Genomic DNA, 20,137 nt, shown 5'->3' on the forward strand with positions numbered 1-20,137 from the left:
CAGAAGTAAAGTGGGTAGCTGCCAGAGAGCAGGTCACCTGCTCTCATTTCTTGTGGCACCTTGCTTGTGCATTTCTCTCTATCTAGGGGTGTCAAACAAGGCCCGGGGGCCAGAACCGGCCCATCCAGGGCTCTTATGTGGCCCGCAAGCAGCTGGCGCAAGGGAAGGAACAGGAGACTGCTGGGGAGGGGTGAGTGGGCGGAGCCACTGCGATTGTGGGTTCAGCATAGCAACAGTCAAGCAGCATTGGAGCATCTGCCCAGTGTTGCACCACTGGCTCTCCAGTCCACCCATGGGGGGTGTTCCTCTGCACCCCTCTCCACAGCCCACGGGACCTTGCAGTGAGGACACACCAACTCGGAGCTTCCCAGCTGCTGTCCTTTATAAAGTTTATATCTCCAGTACCTGGCATTCCTTTTATGGCATGCATGGCCTGGCCTGACAAAGTGACATTTATGTCAGATCCAGCCCTCATAACAAATGATTTCAACATCTATGCCTGGTCTATGCTGATGTTCACCTGGACACCCTCACTTTTTGAGTATCAATTACCAGGTGAAAATGGTAAGGAACTCTGGAATTAGTTTCATTTTTCGTATCTAGACCGTACGTTATATGGATCCTTTTCTTTGGGTGGGGGGGGGAGGGAATGGAGTCCCATGCTTTAGTTCCAGGACATGGGACAAATCACGATGTGGGATAATGGGTGCGGGTTGGTGTAGGACAAGCCCTGAGGCCCCTGTGCACTTCGATACTACCATTTGGAGCCAGTTTGGTGTAGTGGTTAAGGGCGCGGACTCTAATCTGGGAGAACCCGGTTTGATTCCCCCACTCCTCCACATGCAGCTGCTGGTGTGACCTAGGGTCAGTCATAAGTTCTTTCAGAGCTGTTCTCTCAAGGGCAGTTCCTTCCACCATTGTTGGGAATGAATCACATCCTCCTTTTTGCATGTTTCAGGTTTCAGACTCCGGACTGTATGTTTGTGTTGCAACAAGCTCCACCGGTGAGACGACATGGAGTGGGTTCCTGGCAGTGCGAGGTCAGTAGCGCTTCAGGAAGGGCAACTGTTGGCACAGGCTCGGCTATAGGTTTTTATGGGTCCCAGACCACTTGGTTCTTGGGTTGTCCATGGCAACTCCCTTCTCTGCCCTTCCCGACTCTCAAATAATTTCTCCCCCATACGTACCTAAAAACATTGGCTACACTGTTTAGCCCCATCCGTGCTGGTGGGTCTAAAAGGAGCATGAAAGAGTCAGGGCTGCAGGAAGTGGAAGCCCTTCAAAGAGGCTTGTGATGTAGCAAGGGCTTCTGGAGGTACTCCCATAGGAGGGGGACGCAGAGGAGCTTTGTTTCTTTTGGGTTTGTTGGTAGAACCAGGGCGCAAACAAGTGTGAAAGACTAGGGCTGCGGTCACACACACTAAATAATCCACTTTCAGTCCACTTTCCAACTGGATTTTGCCAGTTCACACCATAAAATCCAGCTGGAAAGTGCGCTGGAAGTGGATTATTTAGTGTGTGTGACCGCAGCCTAGGTGTTCCTCACTCACTCTGCAGGGATCCTCCCAGCTGGAAACAAGACATTGTGCCCAAGGACCCTGCGATGCCACCAGTTTCCCAATGAAGGGTGCCTGGAGTAGGTAGCAAAACATGAGATCCTCTTGCACTCTGCCTGCTCCACTGCCGGCAAGCACTTTCTCAGTTGAGAGACGGGTGACCAGCCCAGCATTTTCAATCAGCAGAGGACACTTGGTTGGGCCATGGGCCTCGGCAGATGCCCAATCATTCCAGCCCTTGACATTGGACGGAAACTCAGGGGGCACACTTCTTTCTTGCTTGCTTTCTTCCCCTCTTCTTTCTTGAAGAGAACTGTCATTTACAGTGAAACCCTAAGCAGAGTTACACCCATCTAAAACCATTGGCTTCCATGGGCTTGAGAGGGTTTATCTCTGTTAAGGATTACCCTGGTAGCCTCACAGCCACATGCTGAGGTAGCTTAGGCTAAGAGACAGATGGCCACCCAGCAACTGAATAAGAGCATCTGCTTGGCATGCGGAAGGTCCCAAGTTCAATCCCTGGCTAAGGATTTCAGGCTGGCAGGACTGGGAAAGCCCTTTTCTCTGCCTGGGACCCTAGAGAGCTCTTAGCAGACAGAACAGACACCCCAGGACCAGATCAATAATAGCCTGCCTTTGTAAAAAGCAGCTCCCAGTTTGCATCAGGGATTTTAATTTGGGTGTCCCATATCCAAGTCTCTCAGCTGCTGCTATCGGCAAGAATCACAGAGGAGGTTAAAAGCTTGCCTCTGCCCTGTGGCTCTCCAGGGTCTCAGGCTGAGGGCTTTCCTAGCCTTTAGCCATGCAAAAAATTGAGATGCGGCTTCTCTCTTGGTAACCAAGGGTCAAGTCTGATGTTATTTTTTCCCTATTTGCATCTCTCTGGACAGCACTTAAAGCAGACCCAAGAATGCATCACTATTCCTTGCAAAATCTGTTCTCTTACCAACCATCTCTAGCTCCCTCGCTGGTGGTTGGCCTCTTAGCCAGAATGGAGTGGATGAATGTCTGACTTATTCAGAGATTCATGAAATCACAGCTGGGTCTTCTGGCCTTAAAACCTGAGCTGGCCCATGTCTCCGGGACAGCGATTTCTGCTGCCTTCAGCAACCCGGAGCCTTGCTTGGATTCCTATCCAAGAATGGCTCATTGAAAAGGCAGTAAGCCACGATCTGCTTTCTAGCCCAGCAAGCACATTCCTACCAGTAAGAGCTGGAGCCCAGGCGGTTAAATGTGAAACCACCTCAAGGAATAACGTTGTTGACACAAAGATGCAGTGGTGATCTGGGGCCACCCAGACCCCACACAAGGTTTTACAGACTTTTCACTAAAATAAAGAACTCTCTTTTGGCCAAAATGGTTTTTTGCAAAACAAATAGCCCAGTGAATAAGCAAAACCACAATCCCAACAGTTTCCGTATTCCTCCAGAGTACTTGAGACCAGAATTCATGTTGTTGTTGTTCAGTCGCACAGTCGAGTCCGACTCTTCGCGACCCCATGGACCGGATCCCGCCAGGCCTTCCTGTCTTCTGCCGTCCTCTGAAGTTTGCTCAATTTCATGTTCATTGCATCTATGAGAATTCATGTACAGACCAGTTAGTCACAAGACTTGTACCTAGACAAGACCTATCCTTGAGGCTAACTCCTTCTCCTCTGATTAACAACAGGACTTGTCGGTTTTGGGTGTGGATTTTTTCTATTGATCTTTTTAATTAGCTTTGAAGAGCTGTATCCCGCGACTCTCTGCCAGGCAGCTTCCAGCTGCATAAAAAAGGCAGGCTGCATATTTGAACCTGGGGTTTCCTCCGTCCTGCACCACACTGGCTTGCAAAATTATCACTCTCTCACCTTCTCCTCCGCCACATTTGTTTCTTTAGAAAATGGGGCTGACCTCCAGATGCAGGTCCCAGAGCCAAGCCTTCTCCCAGGGCCGCCGTCTGCACCTCTGGTCACCGACGTCACCAAGAACAGTGTTGCTTTGATTTGGAAGCCGAACCCTGTAAGCGGAGGAGCCACAGTCAGCTCTTACATAATAGAAGCATTCAGGTAACTCTCAGGTTGCAAGAAAGTTGTATTTGTAGCTGTCCCCTGTGCACAAAGCAGAGAAGGTTTGAGGGTGAAGAAAAAATAACAGCCCAGTAGATACAATGTGAGATTGTGGGGCAGAATGAGATACTCCTTGCCCGGTCATGTACACAGGCTACAACTTTCTAAAGCAAATTCTCATTCTTCACGAGCTCTGCCAATTTGTGAAGAAGACATTACTGGGTAGCCAGTCTTTGGATAATCTTGTACACTCTCTCTCTCTCAAATCAGGCATTACCTCCAATGAATAGTTATCGTCCGTCATGACTGGGTTTCCTGGCTTGCTGGTTCATTTGCTTAGAAAGTATATATCCTGCCTCTCCTGAGGCCTGTCCAAGGCAGTCGTACCTTCTCCCGGATTTCTCCCATTTGATATGCAGTAGAAGAAAAGTACATTGATGAGCATTGTAAATTTGTAGAAGCTGTGAACCTGGAGGGAGAGAGAGAGAGAGAGGGAGAGAGGGAGGAGGGAGGGAGAGAGGGGATGTGTGCATGTGTGTGAGAGGGAGAGAGAACAAAAAGGAGGTAGGAGGTAAACCTTTGAGAATGAGCCAGTCCCACTGTGTCTTTGCAGCACTGACTGTCCCCAATTATAAGTCCCGAACAATCTATCTCAAAACGTCACTCTGCATGTGTTACAATAAAGAGGTCACATTGAACAAAACGCAGGATCTGACTCCTTTGTGTGTGTGACCCGGGGTTGCTCGTGCAGTGCATTATGTGCACCCTTAATCAATACACATTCTTTCAAATGAATCAGGATGTAGGGTGTTAACTTTTTATTTAACCAAGGTCAAAGAAGCTGCTGCCACAATCCAGAGGGCCTTCTGCCTCCACCTCCCTTCTTGGCTCTTTGGTTCCCGTGGCTCACTTGTGCATGCGTGCAGATGCACACATGCATGCCCTTTCCCATCATCCGTTCTGATCTTTTGCTACCCACCTTTCAGGCTTCAGTATCGAGCGCATGCGTGCAGATGCACACATGCGTGCCCTTTCCCATCATCCGTTCCGATCTTTTGCTACCCACTGGATTGTGGAGCTAGAGTTTGACCCAGCTCCAGTCACATGCCTTCATGCCTTTCAGGCTTCAGTATCGAGACAATGTAAGGTAATAAGGAGAGCTTATTGATGGGGAGTACCTTCACCTACCAGGGTCCCCTTCATTTCATTGTCATTACGTTTTGTAGGGAAGAATCGGTTTACCTGGACAGGTTTCCTCTTTGGGTGAGTTAATACTCCCTCTAAGCTGTGGAGTCTTGTGAGCAAAACTTCTACTCTGTGAGCTACTGGCATTAAAGCTGTGAGCAAGCGATTTGGCTTCTACATGGATTAGTTTGCTCTGGAGTTATCCTTCCTGAGCCAAGGCAAAAATCTGTGAGCCGGAGGCTAAAAAACTGTGAGCTAGCTCACACTAACTCAGCTTAGAGGGAACACTGAAGTAGCTTAGAAGCAGGCGTGGATCAGGGAAGAGTCTCTGGGCCTCTTAGAAGACAAGCCAGACTTGGGGCTGTTCTGTAGTGTCTTATCCTGGGGATAACAATGCTCATTAATTCCCTGTACAACATGTAAGTGGTGAATCAAAGACTGGCGTGCATTAAGAGCGTGCAGTTAGCTCTCTCAAGTGTTCCATTCACTAAGCGGTCACATCAACAGGAGCAGTTGTGTTGTGTTTTTTTACAGGTAGACATCACAGTTCCCTAGAGAATCGCAGTGACCTATAAATGACCTGCCGGTAGTCGGCGGCGTGTGCGTGTGTTCTTGTTCATGTTAGCCTGTAATCTGAGGATGACAATTTCTGAATCTTGTTTGTGTCGAGACTGCTTTGGTGTTGCAAAGCACCGAATCTTTTTCTGCTTCATCAGCCCCAGCGAGGCTGTCTGGAGGAGGGTTTTGGAGGTCACGGGAGCAGAAGCAGGCAGCTGGGTAAATGTTTTGCTGTCAGCACGTTCCTGGGCAGTAGGTCACCCCAGCGAATCCCTATTAAGCCCCTGTTTGTCATTCCCTGCTGACGGCAGGCCACCTAACGGCCCATGGCTCAAATTCTTCCTTTCGGCAGCCGGGTTGCTGAGGTGCCCCGTGAGCAAAGGCAAACACTGCTTTCTCCCGTGGCTTAAAGACTTGGGCCAACCTACCTCGGAGCAGATGGCTCCGGAGCTGAAGGTTTGTGGGGGAGCGCAGGTGGCGGGGGGGGGCAGGGGCTGGGTTAGCAGTGAGAAATTCCGCAAACATTGAGGCAATTGAGAACGCACTGTAAATCACTGGACAAGCTGGCTCTAGGCTTGTCTTGGCGCATGGGTGTGCATGCAGCATTACGGAGATGCAGAGTTAAAGAGGGTGTGAAGTTGCCTGTAGGGAGGGAAGGCGGCATGGTATAGCCCGATCTAGTCAGATCTCAGATGCTAAGCATGATTGGTTACTTGAGTTGGGGACTACCAAGGAAGACTCTGCAGACGGAGGCAATGGCGCATGTCCTCACAGGAACACCCTAAGAGCCCATGTACAACCAGTGCTCCTCCAGCTGCACTGGCTCCCAGTTGAATGCCAAGTCAAGTTTAAGGTTCTGGTTTTAACCTTTAAAGCCATATGCGGTCTGGGACGAACATAGTTTAATGCAATCTTAGGATGCATTAACAGAAGCATTGTGTCCAGATCACGGGAGGTGGTAGTTCCGCTCTATTCTGCTATGGTCAGGCCTCACCTGGAGTACTGTGTCCCGTTTTGGGCACCACATTTTAGGAAGGATGTTGACAAGCTCGAGCGTGTCCAGAAAAGGGCAACCAGGATGGTGAGAGGGTTGGAATCCAATGAGGAAAGGCTGAAAGAGTTGGGTATGTTTAGCCTGGGAAAGAGAAGGCTTAGAGGGGACATGATTGCAGTCTTCAAGTATTTGAAGGGCTGTCATGTAGAAGATGGAGCAGATCTATTCTCTCTTGCTCCGAATTGCAAGACTAGATCTAATGGGTGGAAATTACAAGGGAGTTGTTACCGGCTAAATATTAGGACAAACTTCCTAACTGTAAGAGTGGTTGAGCAGTGGAACAGTCTGCCTCGGGAGGTGGTGGGTGCTCCTTCGCTGGACGTTTTCAAGCGGAGGCTGGACAACCATCTTTTGGGTATGTTATAGGGCGATCTTTCTGCTATGCTCCTGCTGAGTGCAGGGGGTTGGACTAGATGACCTGCAAGATCCCTTCCAACTCTAACATTCTGTGATTCTATGACTGTCTCTTCTGGTATGTCCCTCAAAGAGCCTTTTCAGCTCTGGCACCAGCCTGATGGAACACTCTCCCAAGAGAGATCCAGGTCCCGCGGGGCTTAATACGGTTTCATAGGGCCTGTAAAATGGAGATGTTCCTCCAGGCCCAGAGTAGGCAGCGGAGATTTATCAGTATTGGCGTCCCCCTGCTTGGTTCCATCTTGTATTGTTCTTCTCGTCTGCCTAGCTCCCTCAGTATTAGTTACTATCTACTGCGCACATATGTGGAGTTTATCCAGGAGTAGAGGTATCAATTGGCACCACTGATTACTATGGAACTGTTATTACTGATTGATGTTTACATTTGGGGTTTAATGATTGTTTATATTTATGTTTTTAACTATGGTATCGTCTCATTATACTATTGTAACCCGCCCTGAGCCTACCATGCAGGGGAGGGCGGGCTAGAAATCAAACTAAATGAATAAACCACCTCTGCTTCTCACTTGCCTCCAATGCCCCTTGCTGGGGTCACCATAAGTTGGTTGCAACTTGCTGGCACTTAGGTACGTAAGTTGTTTTTATTGTGTGTCCTGGCAAACCGGTGAAACGGCACATCTCAGCCAGTCTGCAGTTCTCAGGTCTTCAGTGTCCTTGTAGAACATGCTCTGACATTCCAGCCTGGCTCGGCTCTCTGTTGACTGCAGACCCGAGTCTTGCAAGAAGGGGCAGATTGGACCACCCCCCATTCCCCACCCCCACACTCTTGTACAGACCACAGGAAGCCCTGCATCCTGGAAATGGCAACATTTCATTTTTGGAATGAATAAACCTGGCATGGGTCCAGCTTCCTGTTTACTTCCCAAGCTGAGCCTGCGGCAAAAAAAAGAAAGAAAAGAAAATTGCCGTCAGTCAGGCCACCGTTAGATTCTGGACCTTGAAAACTCTGATCGGCAATGCTGACAACACTTCCTGCCCTCTTGGCTCTCCTGAGGATCGAACCTTTAATTTCTAAAACAAGGGACCGGGGCAGAGGCCCCTCGAAGCTGCACTCCTGACTGGGGCTGCTTCCACACCTCAGTGGATATTGAGATCTCATTGCAGTAGAACATAAATTTGCAAGCAGATTTTCCTGTGCGGAGGCGACCGTCCAGTTGCAAATTATCGTGATATTTCAACGAGGACGCAATACCTAGGGATGTGCAGTTGCAAGACTAGAAATCCGGACTATAGTTTGAAGGTCCTGAGTGAAGCTCTGCAAGTCTGGATCTAGTCAGTGCTTGGAAAGGAACTGTCCTTAGGCAGCCAGTGTGCTTTATTTGTTTACTTCGTGTAGATCCCATCTTTCCCCCTAATGGGGACCCAAAACCGCTTCCCTCATTCTCCTCTCCATCATTTCATCCTCACAATGCCCCTGTAAGGTAAGGCAGGCTCAGAGTGTGCGACTGGCCCAGGGTCCCCCAGCCAGTTTCCGTGGCAAAGTGGGGATTTAAACTCAGGTATCCCAGTTCTTAGTCACTGCACCACCACGCTGGCTCACTGAGTGCCACAGTGGAAGAACAATGGGATAATAATAAAAGAATGCATTTCGCCTGCCCTCCTCAATGTCACTGATTGGTTGGGAAGACTCACCTTAGACATGTTCATAAATGCTTAATGAATTTGTCACTCTTTCCTGGCTCTCTCTCTTGCGCGATTCAGGATCCCGAGCCACGGCTCAAGAGGATATTGGCAACAGCAAGCACAATGAACAGGGGAACCTTGGCAGCAACTGATGTGCCATGCCTATTAAATCCCCCCATTTTTCCATGCTGTACAGCTGTTTTGGATACCCCCTTGCCTTTCCCAAGGCAGCTTATAGCAACACATGCAATAGGCTTAGAAATGAAATTTCATTCCTGTGAAGGAAGTACCAAATGGAAATGCAGCAAAGCCGTCAGGCTAGTAATGATCAGCAGTCCCAGATGTCCTCTAAAGTAATTGTGTGTTCACGTGCCATCTGAACCCACTTGAGAGGTCTCACTTAAGAAGGACGGCCACTGAGCAGGAGCCAGCACAAAAAAGGCCCTGTCGTTTAGGGCAACCCACTGCATTACAGACTGTGGGAGATGCAGATTAGGGACTTAGGAAAGGATCTGTGGAGGATAATAAGCTCATATACATAACAACCTTTTTTAGAATTAGAGTTCAAAACCTGTAGTCCGAAGCAGGCCCAGAGACAAACTGGGGGCTGTTAAGCTTACAGGACTCTCAGGCAGGGAAAATAGGGAGGCAGGATTCCAGGGGCCCAAAGAGTCAGGTGAGTCATGACCTTTGCTTTCATATTATTTACGTACTTCATTTATTCCCTGCCTCTCACCCCAGTGGGGGGGACCCAAAGTGGCTTACATCATTCTCCTCTCCCCTGTTTTACCCTGAGAGAGTGTGACTGGCCTAAGTTCATCCAGCAAGGTTCCACAGCATGACGGGGTATTTGAACCTGGGCCTTCCAGCTACTAGTCCAACACCCTTAGCCACTACGCCACACTGGCTCTAACTCCTGTCTCCTTGCCTGCCACAGAGCAGAGCCACAGGCTAAACTCCCCCCCCCTTCCCTCCAAGCCTACCCAAATCACCCTGGCTCTCCCGTCTCCCCCAGAGAGCAGTCCCAGATCGAATCCCTTGAATCTCAGTGAGCTGAACTGCAAACGTTTTGCTTTGTTTTTAAACCTGTGCTGGAGAGCGGGGAGAAGCACTGCTGGTCTACGCTGGCTATGTGAGCTCAAGGCCTGGATCTGCATCAGTCAGCTTCTTGTGTCCAGGCAGTTGTGCCCCCAGGGGGTGGGAAGACTGAGCATCCATCTCATGCCGTCTCTGTTCCATTGCAGTCAGTCATCGGGGAGCACGTGGCAGACAGTGGCCGATAACGTGAAGGTGGAGAAGCACACGGTCAGCGGCTTGAACCCCAACACCATCTACCTCTTCCTCATACGGGCTGTCAACATGTATGGCCTGAGCGACCCCAGCCCTGTCTCGGAGCCGGTCCGCACGCAAGGTGAGGTCCTTCTGAATCTGACCAGAATTCAAATGGCTTGGTAGTCCCCAGTCTCCAGGTCATCATTTCGATATTTATACCCGGCTTTTCTCCCCGGTGGGGATCCAAAGCAGCATACAACGCCATCCTCCCATCCTTCTGTTTTTATCCTCATAACAACAACCCTGTGAGGTAGGCTGGGCTGAGGGAGAGTGACTGGCCGAAGGCCGCCCAGCAAGCTTCCATGGGGGAGTGGGGTCACACCTGGGTGTCCCAGGTTCTAGTCCAGCACTCTAACCACTAGGTCACATTGACTCAGTGTGGACAGCTGTATGTACCCTATCAGTCTAGATCTTAAGAAACTGAAAGGTGTGCTCAGGGATTGCTTTCATTAGGGGCTCATGGCGAATGTGACCTTTGCAGTTATGCATCTGAACTACACAGGCCTATTATTGAAATACTCCAGTATCCTAAGATGTTTATTTTGCTTTTGGGGTAAGGGGAGATTCTAGCTTTTGCAGCTACAAAACTAAGATTGTGTGGGCAGTAAATGATGAAATCTGAGATCCAAGATTCACACTGCCCATACAAATGAGTAACTGCAACCAGTTAATTAACCCACTTTGTTTTGTTTTACTTGTTTGAAAAGCAGCTTTGGGGAGGCTGCCGTTAACAGCGGAAAAGTCATATGGGGAGATGTGCTTAATGCTTTCCATGCCAGTCATTTTCCTAGTCTGAATTCCTCCATCCTCCCACAGAATTTCCCCTGCTGGGTTTGGCACACGAGAGAGTAAAGCCAGTTGAGGAGGCGATTCAGAGAAGAGAAGAGGGAGAGGGGAAAGGGTTCAATACCCCCTCCTGCCCGCATCTTCTCTTCTTCTGCTGCTGCCATCCGTCATGCATTCCAGATTGATTTTTAAACCAAATCAGGACCATTGATCTTCAATTTTACATTTGCATGAAATTTGTAGAACGGCTCATAGAAGCAAACAGATTGGTGTCTCCTGGGCACGAACAGAGGGTGGTGGGGAGTAAATAGTTACGCTTTACTTCAGTCCATGGGGAGGGGAATGGCCCAGTCACAAGCCGATTGCCAAGAGGTTATGCTACAAGATTGTGAGGGGCTCAGAAAAATGGTGAAGGGGCTGTGGACCTGAGTAAGGCTGCTCAACATAGGCAGGAAAATGAAATCAGAATTGGTGGGTAGAGCTCAGAGAGAGAGAATGACCGTTTCCAACTTCTGCAACTTGTGACCATTCATTGAGGAGTGGATGCAGGGCCATGCAGCCAGCAGGAGGCGCAGGGGGGCAGTGCCCCTATTGAATCTTCAGTGCCCCCACTGCTGCATCCCCCGCCCCCTGGAAAAGTACTTTGCCTTTTAAAATCTGCACTGGCCCTTGTAATCCTTCCCTCTTCCTCCTCCCGTTGACGGGGTGGGGGAGGAAGGAAGGAAGGATGGATGGATGGATGGATGGATTACAAAGGCTGGCGGGGTGGGGAGAGAGCCTGGGACAAGTAGTGCTACCTTGCCTTTTAATCCACGATGGCTCTTGTAATACTTCCTTCTTCCTGCTCCCATTGGCGGGGGGGGGGGGTGATGGAGGAAGCAGAAGAAGGAAGGATTGCAAGGACCAGCATGGATTACAAGGCAAGGTAGCACCACACGTCCCAGGCTCCTTCCTCCTCTCCAGAGAAGTACCTGGCCTTGTGGAGCTGGCCGGAAGCGATTCCTGTTACGGGAGTCGCTTTGGTCCAGTCGCTTTGGGCCGGCGCTGCTCATCCCAGCACAAGCTCTCCCCTCCCCTGAGGGGTCACATGATCACAGTGAGTAAGTAGCTACTACTCTCCCTCCCCCCCCACTCCCTCTCCTACCCCCCCAACAAATAAATCCCTGGCTACGGGGCTGAGTGGATGCCTCAGTGCCCCTCATAATGGTCATCCCCTCCCCTCTCAAAGTGAACAGATGCGCAAAATAAGCATATACATTTATAATGTGTTTGTTTTATATGGTTTATACTGGTTGCAGCATTTCTGTTTTCTTGGCGCAGTTCCCCCCCCCTAAACTACAAAGGCGCGGGCTCCTAACATGTACACACACACATTATATGTAAAATAGAATCAGAAAACAAAGAAAAAGGAAAGCCGTTTAAAAGATAAACAGTGTCAGAATCAATGCATTCTATCTTAAATAATAGAGAACACTTCAGATTTTCAGGTAGTTTAACTTTGTTCCATTAAATTACAAATATGCACCAATACTCCAAAGATGACAGCTGATTAATTTTCATACCTTCCCAGAGTCTGTTATAATTTTTTAGCTTATTAATCAGCACCGCGTGCCAAAAGTCTCTCCGCTCATTCAGTGCAGGGCCCTTCTGTTGCTTCTTTGCAGTTACCACCGGGGCCAATTTTTAAAAGGGCCAAATTGGCTTTTGAACTCCCAAGCTTTCTGGATGATCACGGACAGAAAGTAAAAAGGAGAAATCAAAGACGGCTGTCTGCGCTGTGCAGTCCAGGGTCACTCGGGTCCTTCTAATTATTAATGTGGTTTATGAGAGTTATTTAAAAACTGGCCTCCCTCCAAGGAGCTCTCAGGGCAGGGTTCCCCCTCCCATTTGTCATTCACAACCATCTTGTGAGGTCAGTTAGTCTGAGAGATAAAGATTGACTGAGGAGGAGGAGGAGACGTTTCATACCCCACCCTTCACTACCTGAAGGAGTCTCAGAGCAGCTTACAATCGCCTTCCCTTTCTTTTCCCACAACAAACACCCTGTGAGCAGTGTTCCCTCTAAGCTGAGTTAGTGTGAGCTTGCTCACAGTTTTTTAGCCTCTAGCTCACAGTTTTTTTTCTTAGCTCAGGAAGAGAGGGCTCCAGAGCAAACTAATTTATGCAGTAGCCAAATCACCTGCTCATGGCTTTAATACCAGTAGGTCACAAAGTAGAATTTTTGCTCACAAGACTCCACAGCTTAGAGGGAGCATTGCCTGTGAGGTAGGTGGGGCCGAGAGACCTCTGAGAAAGCTGTGACTGACCCAAGGTCACCCAGCTGACTTTATGTGGAGGCGTGGGGAGTCGGACCCAGTTCTCCAGATTAGAATCCACCACGCTTAACCACTACCTTCCCGTGAGCTTCGTGGAACTGAACCTGTATCTCCATTATTTGATTCCAGTGCCTCAACCTCTAAGTCCCCCTGTCTCTCAGTTTCATTCCGCCCTGTGCTCCTCCCTTATGTTCAACTTCCCCCAACTATTTGACTTAACTTGTCTTTGGCTGTCTTTACAGTCTGGTTCCCTGCCCAATAGTTTCCACATAACCAGAATAAAGGTTTGGGTAGCTTCTGGTGCTGCAAGTCCTACCCTTCCAAGGCCAGCTACCTTGATCTGTGCTTCTGTCTGCAAAAGAGAGTGCTGGAGAAGCAGCCTCTTGCATTGGTCTTGCTCAGGCTCCTGTCTTCTCTGGTTTGGCAGATGTGAGTCCCACCCGGCAGGGAGTAGATCACAGGCAGGTGCAAAAGGAACTCGGCGAGGTTGTGGTCCAGCTGCAGGAGCCCGTCATCCTCACCTCCACCACCATCCAAGTGACATGGACCGTGAGTACCCTCGGGGCCCTTGACCCTTCTCCCAAATGAGACGGTGGGGTAATCAGCGAGTGGCTTGATGAAGGGGCTAGGCAACAGAAATGCAGTTGAACCTCATAATTGGTGGGGAAGCCGTTCCTGGTGGTGGAAAGGGCCTTCAGGTCGCAGCTGACGTATGGTGAACCTGTAGGGTTTTCAAGGAAAGAGTCATTCAGAGGTGGCTTGCGATTGCCTGCCTCTGTGTAGGAACCCTGGAGCTCCTTGATCGTCTCCCATCCAAGTACTAACCAGGTCTGACCCCACTTAGCTGCCAAGATCTGATGAGGCTGCAGTTCCTGGGATCACCACAAATGGGGAAATCCACGACTGCTGGGCGTCAGGGCATCTGCTGCCTCCCACTAGAAAAGCAGCTACATTTCCCACGAAATGTAACGATGAGGAGGATGTAGTGGTGGGAGTAAAAACAGGCTGGATACCACATCCTGGGGTTTGACCGCAGTCCACAAGTAAGTGAAATCACAAGCTGCAAATCCATGAGTCGAGAAGGTCTACTTAACTGAAGTTTATTAAAGTCCCCGGCAATATGGGGCTTCGATATTTTTGCAGCTGAAAAGTCGCGAGGACACCATGGGCTGCAGTTTGTAAATGACACACCGAGATAAAAATCTGAAATGGGGAAATGTCACCAACGTTCGTGCTCCGTGTCGCTTCTTGGTACAGCTGGCCCTGGTCTATAGAGATCAGAGAGCTGCAAAGGAGTCGGGGTAGTCTGGAGCACTGAAAGAAAGAAAGAAAGAAAGGGGTTGGGAACCCTGAGCTTGATGCTGCGGCCTGACGTCTAGCGTGTCACATATGTGGAATCATTTTTCAAAGAGAAGCACCAAGACAAGGCAGGGAATAATAAAGGCAGAGCATGTGTATGCCTGTACTACAGATTTCGTACAGGTTCTGTGCTAATTTAACTGTCACGGTTGAAATGTGTGGGAGTAAAATAATTCTGGGTAGGCGTGGCTGCTAAGAATTGCCTGATCTCAGCACACACACCCTCCCAGAACTGCAATCCCAGGCATCTCAAGGGTGGGGGGTCTCCAGTCTTTTTGAGCGTGAGGACACCTTTGGAATTCTTGAGACAAGGTGGTGGGCGCAGCCACAAAATGGCTGTGGTGGGAAGTGGAGTCAACCACAAAATGGCTGTGGTGGGAGGCGGAACCATGCACATACCCAGAGGAAGTCCCAAGTGTAGGGGTGAAGAGGAATGTTTTAAACAATGTGCTGGAAAAGAGGAGAGAGAGAGAATAAAACCAGCGTTGCTGTCACCGAAGCAGCATCAGTTTAATCTGCACAGCCGGTCAGATCTCCAGAGGCCAGTTGAGATTCCATGATAGGCAAGAGCTCCACCTGGCCCCATCCACATCTTCCAAACATTTGGTGGGCACCATGCTGGGGGCTCAAGTGGTTAAGATGCTGAACTGCAGGCTGTGGAAGGTTGGTAGTTCAGCAGTTCGAGACCCGGGTACCGCATGATGGAGTGAGCTCCCGTCTCTAGTTCCAGCTCCTGCCAACCTAGCAGTTCGAAAGCAAGAAATTGCAAGTAGATAAATAGGTACCACTTCGGTGGGAAGGTAACAGCGTTCCGTGCGCCTTGGTGTTCAGTCATGCCGGCCACATGACCACGGAAACGTTTTCAGACAGCGCTGGCTCTTCGGCTTTGAAACGGAGATGAGCACCGCAACCCTAGAGTCAGACTCGACTGGCTTTCAAGCAAGGGGAACCTTTACCTTTACCTATGCTGGGGGGCCCTCCTTTTGGGAGAAAGAATTGTTCTTATATCAATGTCTGTAGTGCAGATATGCCCTAAGATGGATACAGAGAACAGGTGGACTATCTATGTTAAACAATTGAAATCCAGTCCTTTATTGCAAGCAGGGATAAAAGGTGGGTCTTGTGTCTGCTCTTGAGGTTACAGCAAAGGGGAACGGTGCTTGGCAAGAAAGCATACAAGAAATGTGTAAAGCTATTTGTGGAAATAGAGGTGAAGCGATATGATAATGCTGACGGGAGGGCGGGGAGGCAAGAGTTTGTGGTTGGGGGCAGAGAAATGAGAGAAGTACAACAGGAAGTCGGGAAGCAGAGAGAAGGAACGGGTGGGTGAGAAGACAGGGAGCTGGAGCCGTGTGGTCTGAGACAACAGGTGCTGCGTCCAAGCATTCACTGGCGTGTCTTCCTTTCATTCAGGTGGACCGCCAGGCTCAGTTCATCCAAGGCTACCGAGTGATGTACCGGCCCAAGAGCAGTGCCTGGCTGGTGCAGGACGTGAAGTCGCCCACTGAACGAAGCACTGTTCTGGTGGAGCTGCACAAGGGCCAAGAATATGAGATCAAAATCCGCCCATATTTCGATGAGTTCCAGGGCATGGACAGCGAAGTGCTGCTAGTGCGCACCCCAGAGGAAGGTACACACTGACTGGGAAGGGAGCTTGTCTCTCGAGGCTGTGATCCAGCAAAAAACAAAACCAATGGCCTCATCAGCTCTTTTGAGTTATTCCGGGAGGGACTGGGAGAGGTTAGCTGAGAAGCCTTTTATAGAGCATCTGTAATTGCTGCGGTGGCTCAAGTGGTTAAGACGCTGAACTGCAGGCTGTGGAAGGTCGGTAGTTCAGCAGTTCGAGACCCAAGTGTGCCGCATGACGGAGTGAGCTCCCGTCTCTAGCTCCAGCTCCTGCCAACCTAGCAGTTCGAAAGCAAGAAATTGCAAGTAGATAAATAGGTACCACTTCAGTGGGAAGGACAGCGCTGGCTCTTCGGCTTTGAAACGGAGATGAGCACCACAACCCTAGAGTCAGATTCGACTGGCTTTCGAGCAAGGGAACCTTTACCTTTACCTTTAATTGCATATATTGTAAGACGAATCCTCCTCCGATTCCGTAGTTATCTCAGTGTAGGAAATGAAGCCATCATTAATTATGCCATCAATCTTTGCAAGAATAAATCATGTTGTTTTCCCCTACCGCAAACAGGTACAGTGGTGTGTAAGGTCGAAATCTTTGACTCTAAGGACAGATGCTAGCAGTGAGATAGGCAAATTCATAATGGTTAATCCCCTGGGACAGAGAGGGGGAGATTGTGGATTTTGAGCCAACAGTGGATCATTGACTGATTTCTGGTGGACCACCTAGAACCAGATTAGGACCAGGAGGGATCCAAGGGATGGCCATCAGCAGTGGTGTGACATCACTTCCAGGGAAACCCCACAAATGATATCACATGTCTCTAGGAATCACTGGTAGCCCTATCGTTAAAAAAAACCACATAGAGTTTCCAGCGATTTCTACATAGGTGTGATGGCACTTTTGGGGAAAACCCAGAAGTGACATCGGGCGCCCCCCCCCCCCCCGGTGCACCCACCAATTTTAAAAAATCAATGCATTTTAGGAAGAATGAAAAACACAAATAATCAAGAAACTCCCAGAGTATGGGGCCAGGTTCAGTTTGGCGCCCCTAAGGGCCGTCCTGCTCTAGGCAACCGCCTAGTTCACCTAGTGAGTGAGCCGGCCCTGCTAATGGCTTTTAAAAAATAATTCTCCTGCTGGCACTCCAGTGGAGATCTCCCGTCCCCAACAGGAGTATGCCCTCCTGGGAAGTTTGCAGGAAGTTTTGTGAATAACGAAGAACTAACTGCCTCCTGATCAGACCCAGCAAGGCACTTCCAGTGTTAACAAACGGGCGGACCACAGGATGCTCATCAAAACCAACGTAGACCATGCAAGATTGAAATCAGCCCACCCTTGCTTAGGTCATAGTAAATCCATGTCCCTGTTTGTAGGAAAGATCACCTCTTTCCCACTTGTCTGTGTTGGCAAGTGCCAACAGGCTGACTACCAAGATGGGTGCCTGGTCTGATGTAGACGGGCATTCTTTATCTCTGGACCTGCTCTGGAATCCTGAAGGGTTTCATGCAACCTTAACTGTCATCCTGGAAGCTAAAAATAGTTATACACCTACCGCAAAGAAGTCAGGAGCAAATTGTGCCTGTAGCTATCTCAATATTTATGTACCTCAGTTTTTCTAAAGATTCTGAGTGAGGGGCAAGGGTAGGGAGCCCCAATAAGCAAAACTCCTGCATTTCGTTCCTGTTGTTCAGGCACAATAATATGTCCACAGTACAGTACAAATGAAAACCAGTTTCAAACCTTGTTTAAGTGCCATGGCTAGAGTTGCCAACTCCAGATTGGGAACTTCCTGGAGATTCAGGGGACAGGGCCTAGGGAAGGCAGGGTTTGGGGGCAGGAGGGGCCACAGCGAGGTCTAATGGCAGAGGATCCACCCTCCAGAGTTGCCATTCTCTCCAGGGGAACTCACATCTGTTGTAATTCTGGGAGATCTCCAGACCTCGCCTGAAGGTTGGCAGCCTTAGAGACATCCTGTGGGTCAAGATACCCAGGAGCTGTAATGCTACAGCAGAGCTGTGGGGGGCAGAGATTTGCCTGTAGTAACCTTTAGCACCATCACAAAAAGAACAGACCCCCCCCCCCCCCGGGTTCCTTTTGAGCACCTATTCAGAACTCATTTACAAGTGTAACTCTGAAGGCTGATAAAATTTGAAAATTGCCGGTGACCTTTTCTTTCATCGCCTTCCAGTAACTCAGCCTGTCCTTGGCACAGTTTCTGCGGCATTCCAAAACTCAGAGCGCCCGTCTCCAGACGCCACACAGCCCCTCCCCTCCGAACAATAAAGTCGTTTTATTCCCTCTTGCCCAGCTCCTAGTGCCCCTCCTCAGGCAGTTACCGTAGTAACCGTGGGGAGCAGCAACAGTACCAGCATCAGCGTATCGTGGGAGCCGCCCCCTCCTGACGCTCAGAACGGCATCATCCAGGATTACCGGGTAAGGAAGAGTATCTCCCCCCCCCCCAGGGTCTTGAGAACTCCAAAGGGGTCTTCGAGGCCTTGTGGTCTGGCTACAGCCAGAGCCACAGTGGATGCTGGGAAGTGGGCGTGGGGAGTCTGCTTTGCCAGAGGATATCACCTTGGCCGTTGATCGGAATGCGTTTGTGAACGTAACACGATGGCTAAAAGTTGTAGGGTTAAATCGATAAATAAGCAAATGCGGTCTTTCATGTTGCGGCAGGTTTGGTGTCTAGGCAATGAGTCTCGTTACCACATTAACAAGACGGTGGACGGCACGTTGCGGTCGACAGTCTTGCAGGGCTTGGTGCCGGGCATGCTGTACCGCACGGAGGTGGCGGCAGCCACCAGCGCAGGCATTGGTGTGAGGAGTGCACCCGTCACCATTCAGATCAGTGAGTATCCCAGACTCATCCAAGCAGCCACAGAGCGAGAATAGGGTTGAGACCCGGGTCCCAATGCTGCGTGGAAGAGAGCCTGGCCCAGGGCTGCCTAGAGCTCCCGTGGGACCCCCTCTGGGCCTCCCTCACACCATCCTACCCCAAACATCAACACGAAAGCCAATTGCAAGACTTGCCGGGCTCCGTACCAGGGCTAGGTCAGACTCCTCAAACATGCTGCTTCCCGTTCCACCCCAGGGCAGTGCAGGGTTCAAATGAGGGAGGAGTCTTTGCCACAGCTGCTCTGGTTACCTCTGGACGTGGATGGCTGTGGCAGTGATGTGAGGAGGGGCCTGCTCTCTTGACCCCCTGGTCCATATTGCAACCTGCATCTGGGGCAGGCTCAAGGCTTTGCGTTGAAGAAGCCCCCAGCCGGCTCTCAGCCATTTTCGGTTCCCTCCTCCCAGCCATAAATGGAAAAAATGGATATAGGGATTTTTAAAGACAACGCCTTCTCTCGTAGCCCGGCTGCTCCCTGCAATCACACTTTTGTCCCTTTCCCCTCCCCTGCCCGAAGAGGGATTCCACTATCCTTGCAGAGTTCCTTATTGTTAGGGGCGGGATTATAATTTCCAGAGGCAGCCAAATCTGTCTCTGATTATGGCCAAATGTCTGGCTGGCAAAGGACAGATGGGACCACAGAGAAGCCAGTGGGCCAGTGGGCAAAGGGCCACCCCTGTCATCATGCCACTCGGGCTGCAATCTGACCCCACTCCGTAGGGCACCCACAGGCCTCAGAGCCTTATCCCCTGGCTCCTCTCCACAAGATCTGAGAAGCGGCTTTCTGCCTTTGGGGTTTCTGTTCAGCAGAAAATCTGTTGGTTCCTCTTCTTACCTGGACAGAATGCCCAGCCCAGTCTGGCCCTCACTTACTGTTGCTTGCAAAACCTAGCACAGGGTTGTTGCTCTTTTATGCTTCTAGTGTGAGCAGGAATAGATGGACAGGGGGAGGGGCCATGGCTCAGTGGTAAAGCATCTGCTTTGCATGCAGAACGTCCCAGGTTCAATCTCTGGCCTCTCAGGTTAAAAGGACTAGGTAGTAGGTGAAGTGAAAGTCCACTCTTGAAGATTCTGGAGAGCCTCTGCCAGTCTAGGCAGACAATACTGATCCTGATAGACCAAGAAGGGTCTGACTCAGGATCAGGCAGCTTCCCGTGTTGGGCGTAGGAGGACTTCCTTGTTCTCATAGCAATCTTCCCAAACATGGAGGTGTCAGAGATGCTGATTTGAAGGCAGCCCTTGGCCACGTAACTGGATAGAGGGATGGAAAGTTACTGTTGTAGGATGTGAAGGCACGGTGCCTATTTTCTACTGCTCTATGCCCCAAGTTTCATTGTCACTGCAACACTTCCTCTGTGCTGCACCAC

The 20,137-nt window shown here is 50.0% G+C and overlaps 1 protein-coding gene across 4 annotated transcripts in view; it reads left to right on the forward strand.

Moving 5' to 3' along the window:
- The window catches only part of ROBO3 (roundabout guidance receptor 3), a 96,423-nt gene that overhangs the window by 59,795 nt on the left and 16,491 nt on the right, over window positions 1-20,137 (forward strand). For all 4 annotated transcript variants that reach the window (XM_015429393.1, XM_015429394.1, XM_015429396.1 and 1 more), the window contains exons 8-14: window positions 959-1,040; window positions 3,435-3,603; window positions 9,703-9,869; window positions 13,319-13,440; window positions 15,664-15,880; window positions 18,186-18,310; window positions 18,554-18,725. In XM_015429393.1, the coding sequence (XP_015284879.1) occupies window positions 959-1,040; window positions 3,435-3,603; window positions 9,703-9,869; window positions 13,319-13,440; window positions 15,664-15,880; window positions 18,186-18,310; window positions 18,554-18,725 (1,054 nt within the window). The remainder of the gene's footprint in view (window positions 1-958; window positions 1,041-3,434; window positions 3,604-9,702; window positions 9,870-13,318; window positions 13,441-15,663; window positions 15,881-18,185; window positions 18,311-18,553; window positions 18,726-20,137) is intronic.

The sequence above is a fragment of the Gekko japonicus genome, unplaced genomic scaffold (assembly GCF_001447785.1).
Source record: "Gekko japonicus isolate JY-2015 unplaced genomic scaffold, Gekko_japonicus_V1.1 scaffold67, whole genome shotgun sequence".
NCBI lineage: Eukaryota > Metazoa > Chordata > Lepidosauria > Squamata > Gekkonidae > Gekko > Gekko japonicus.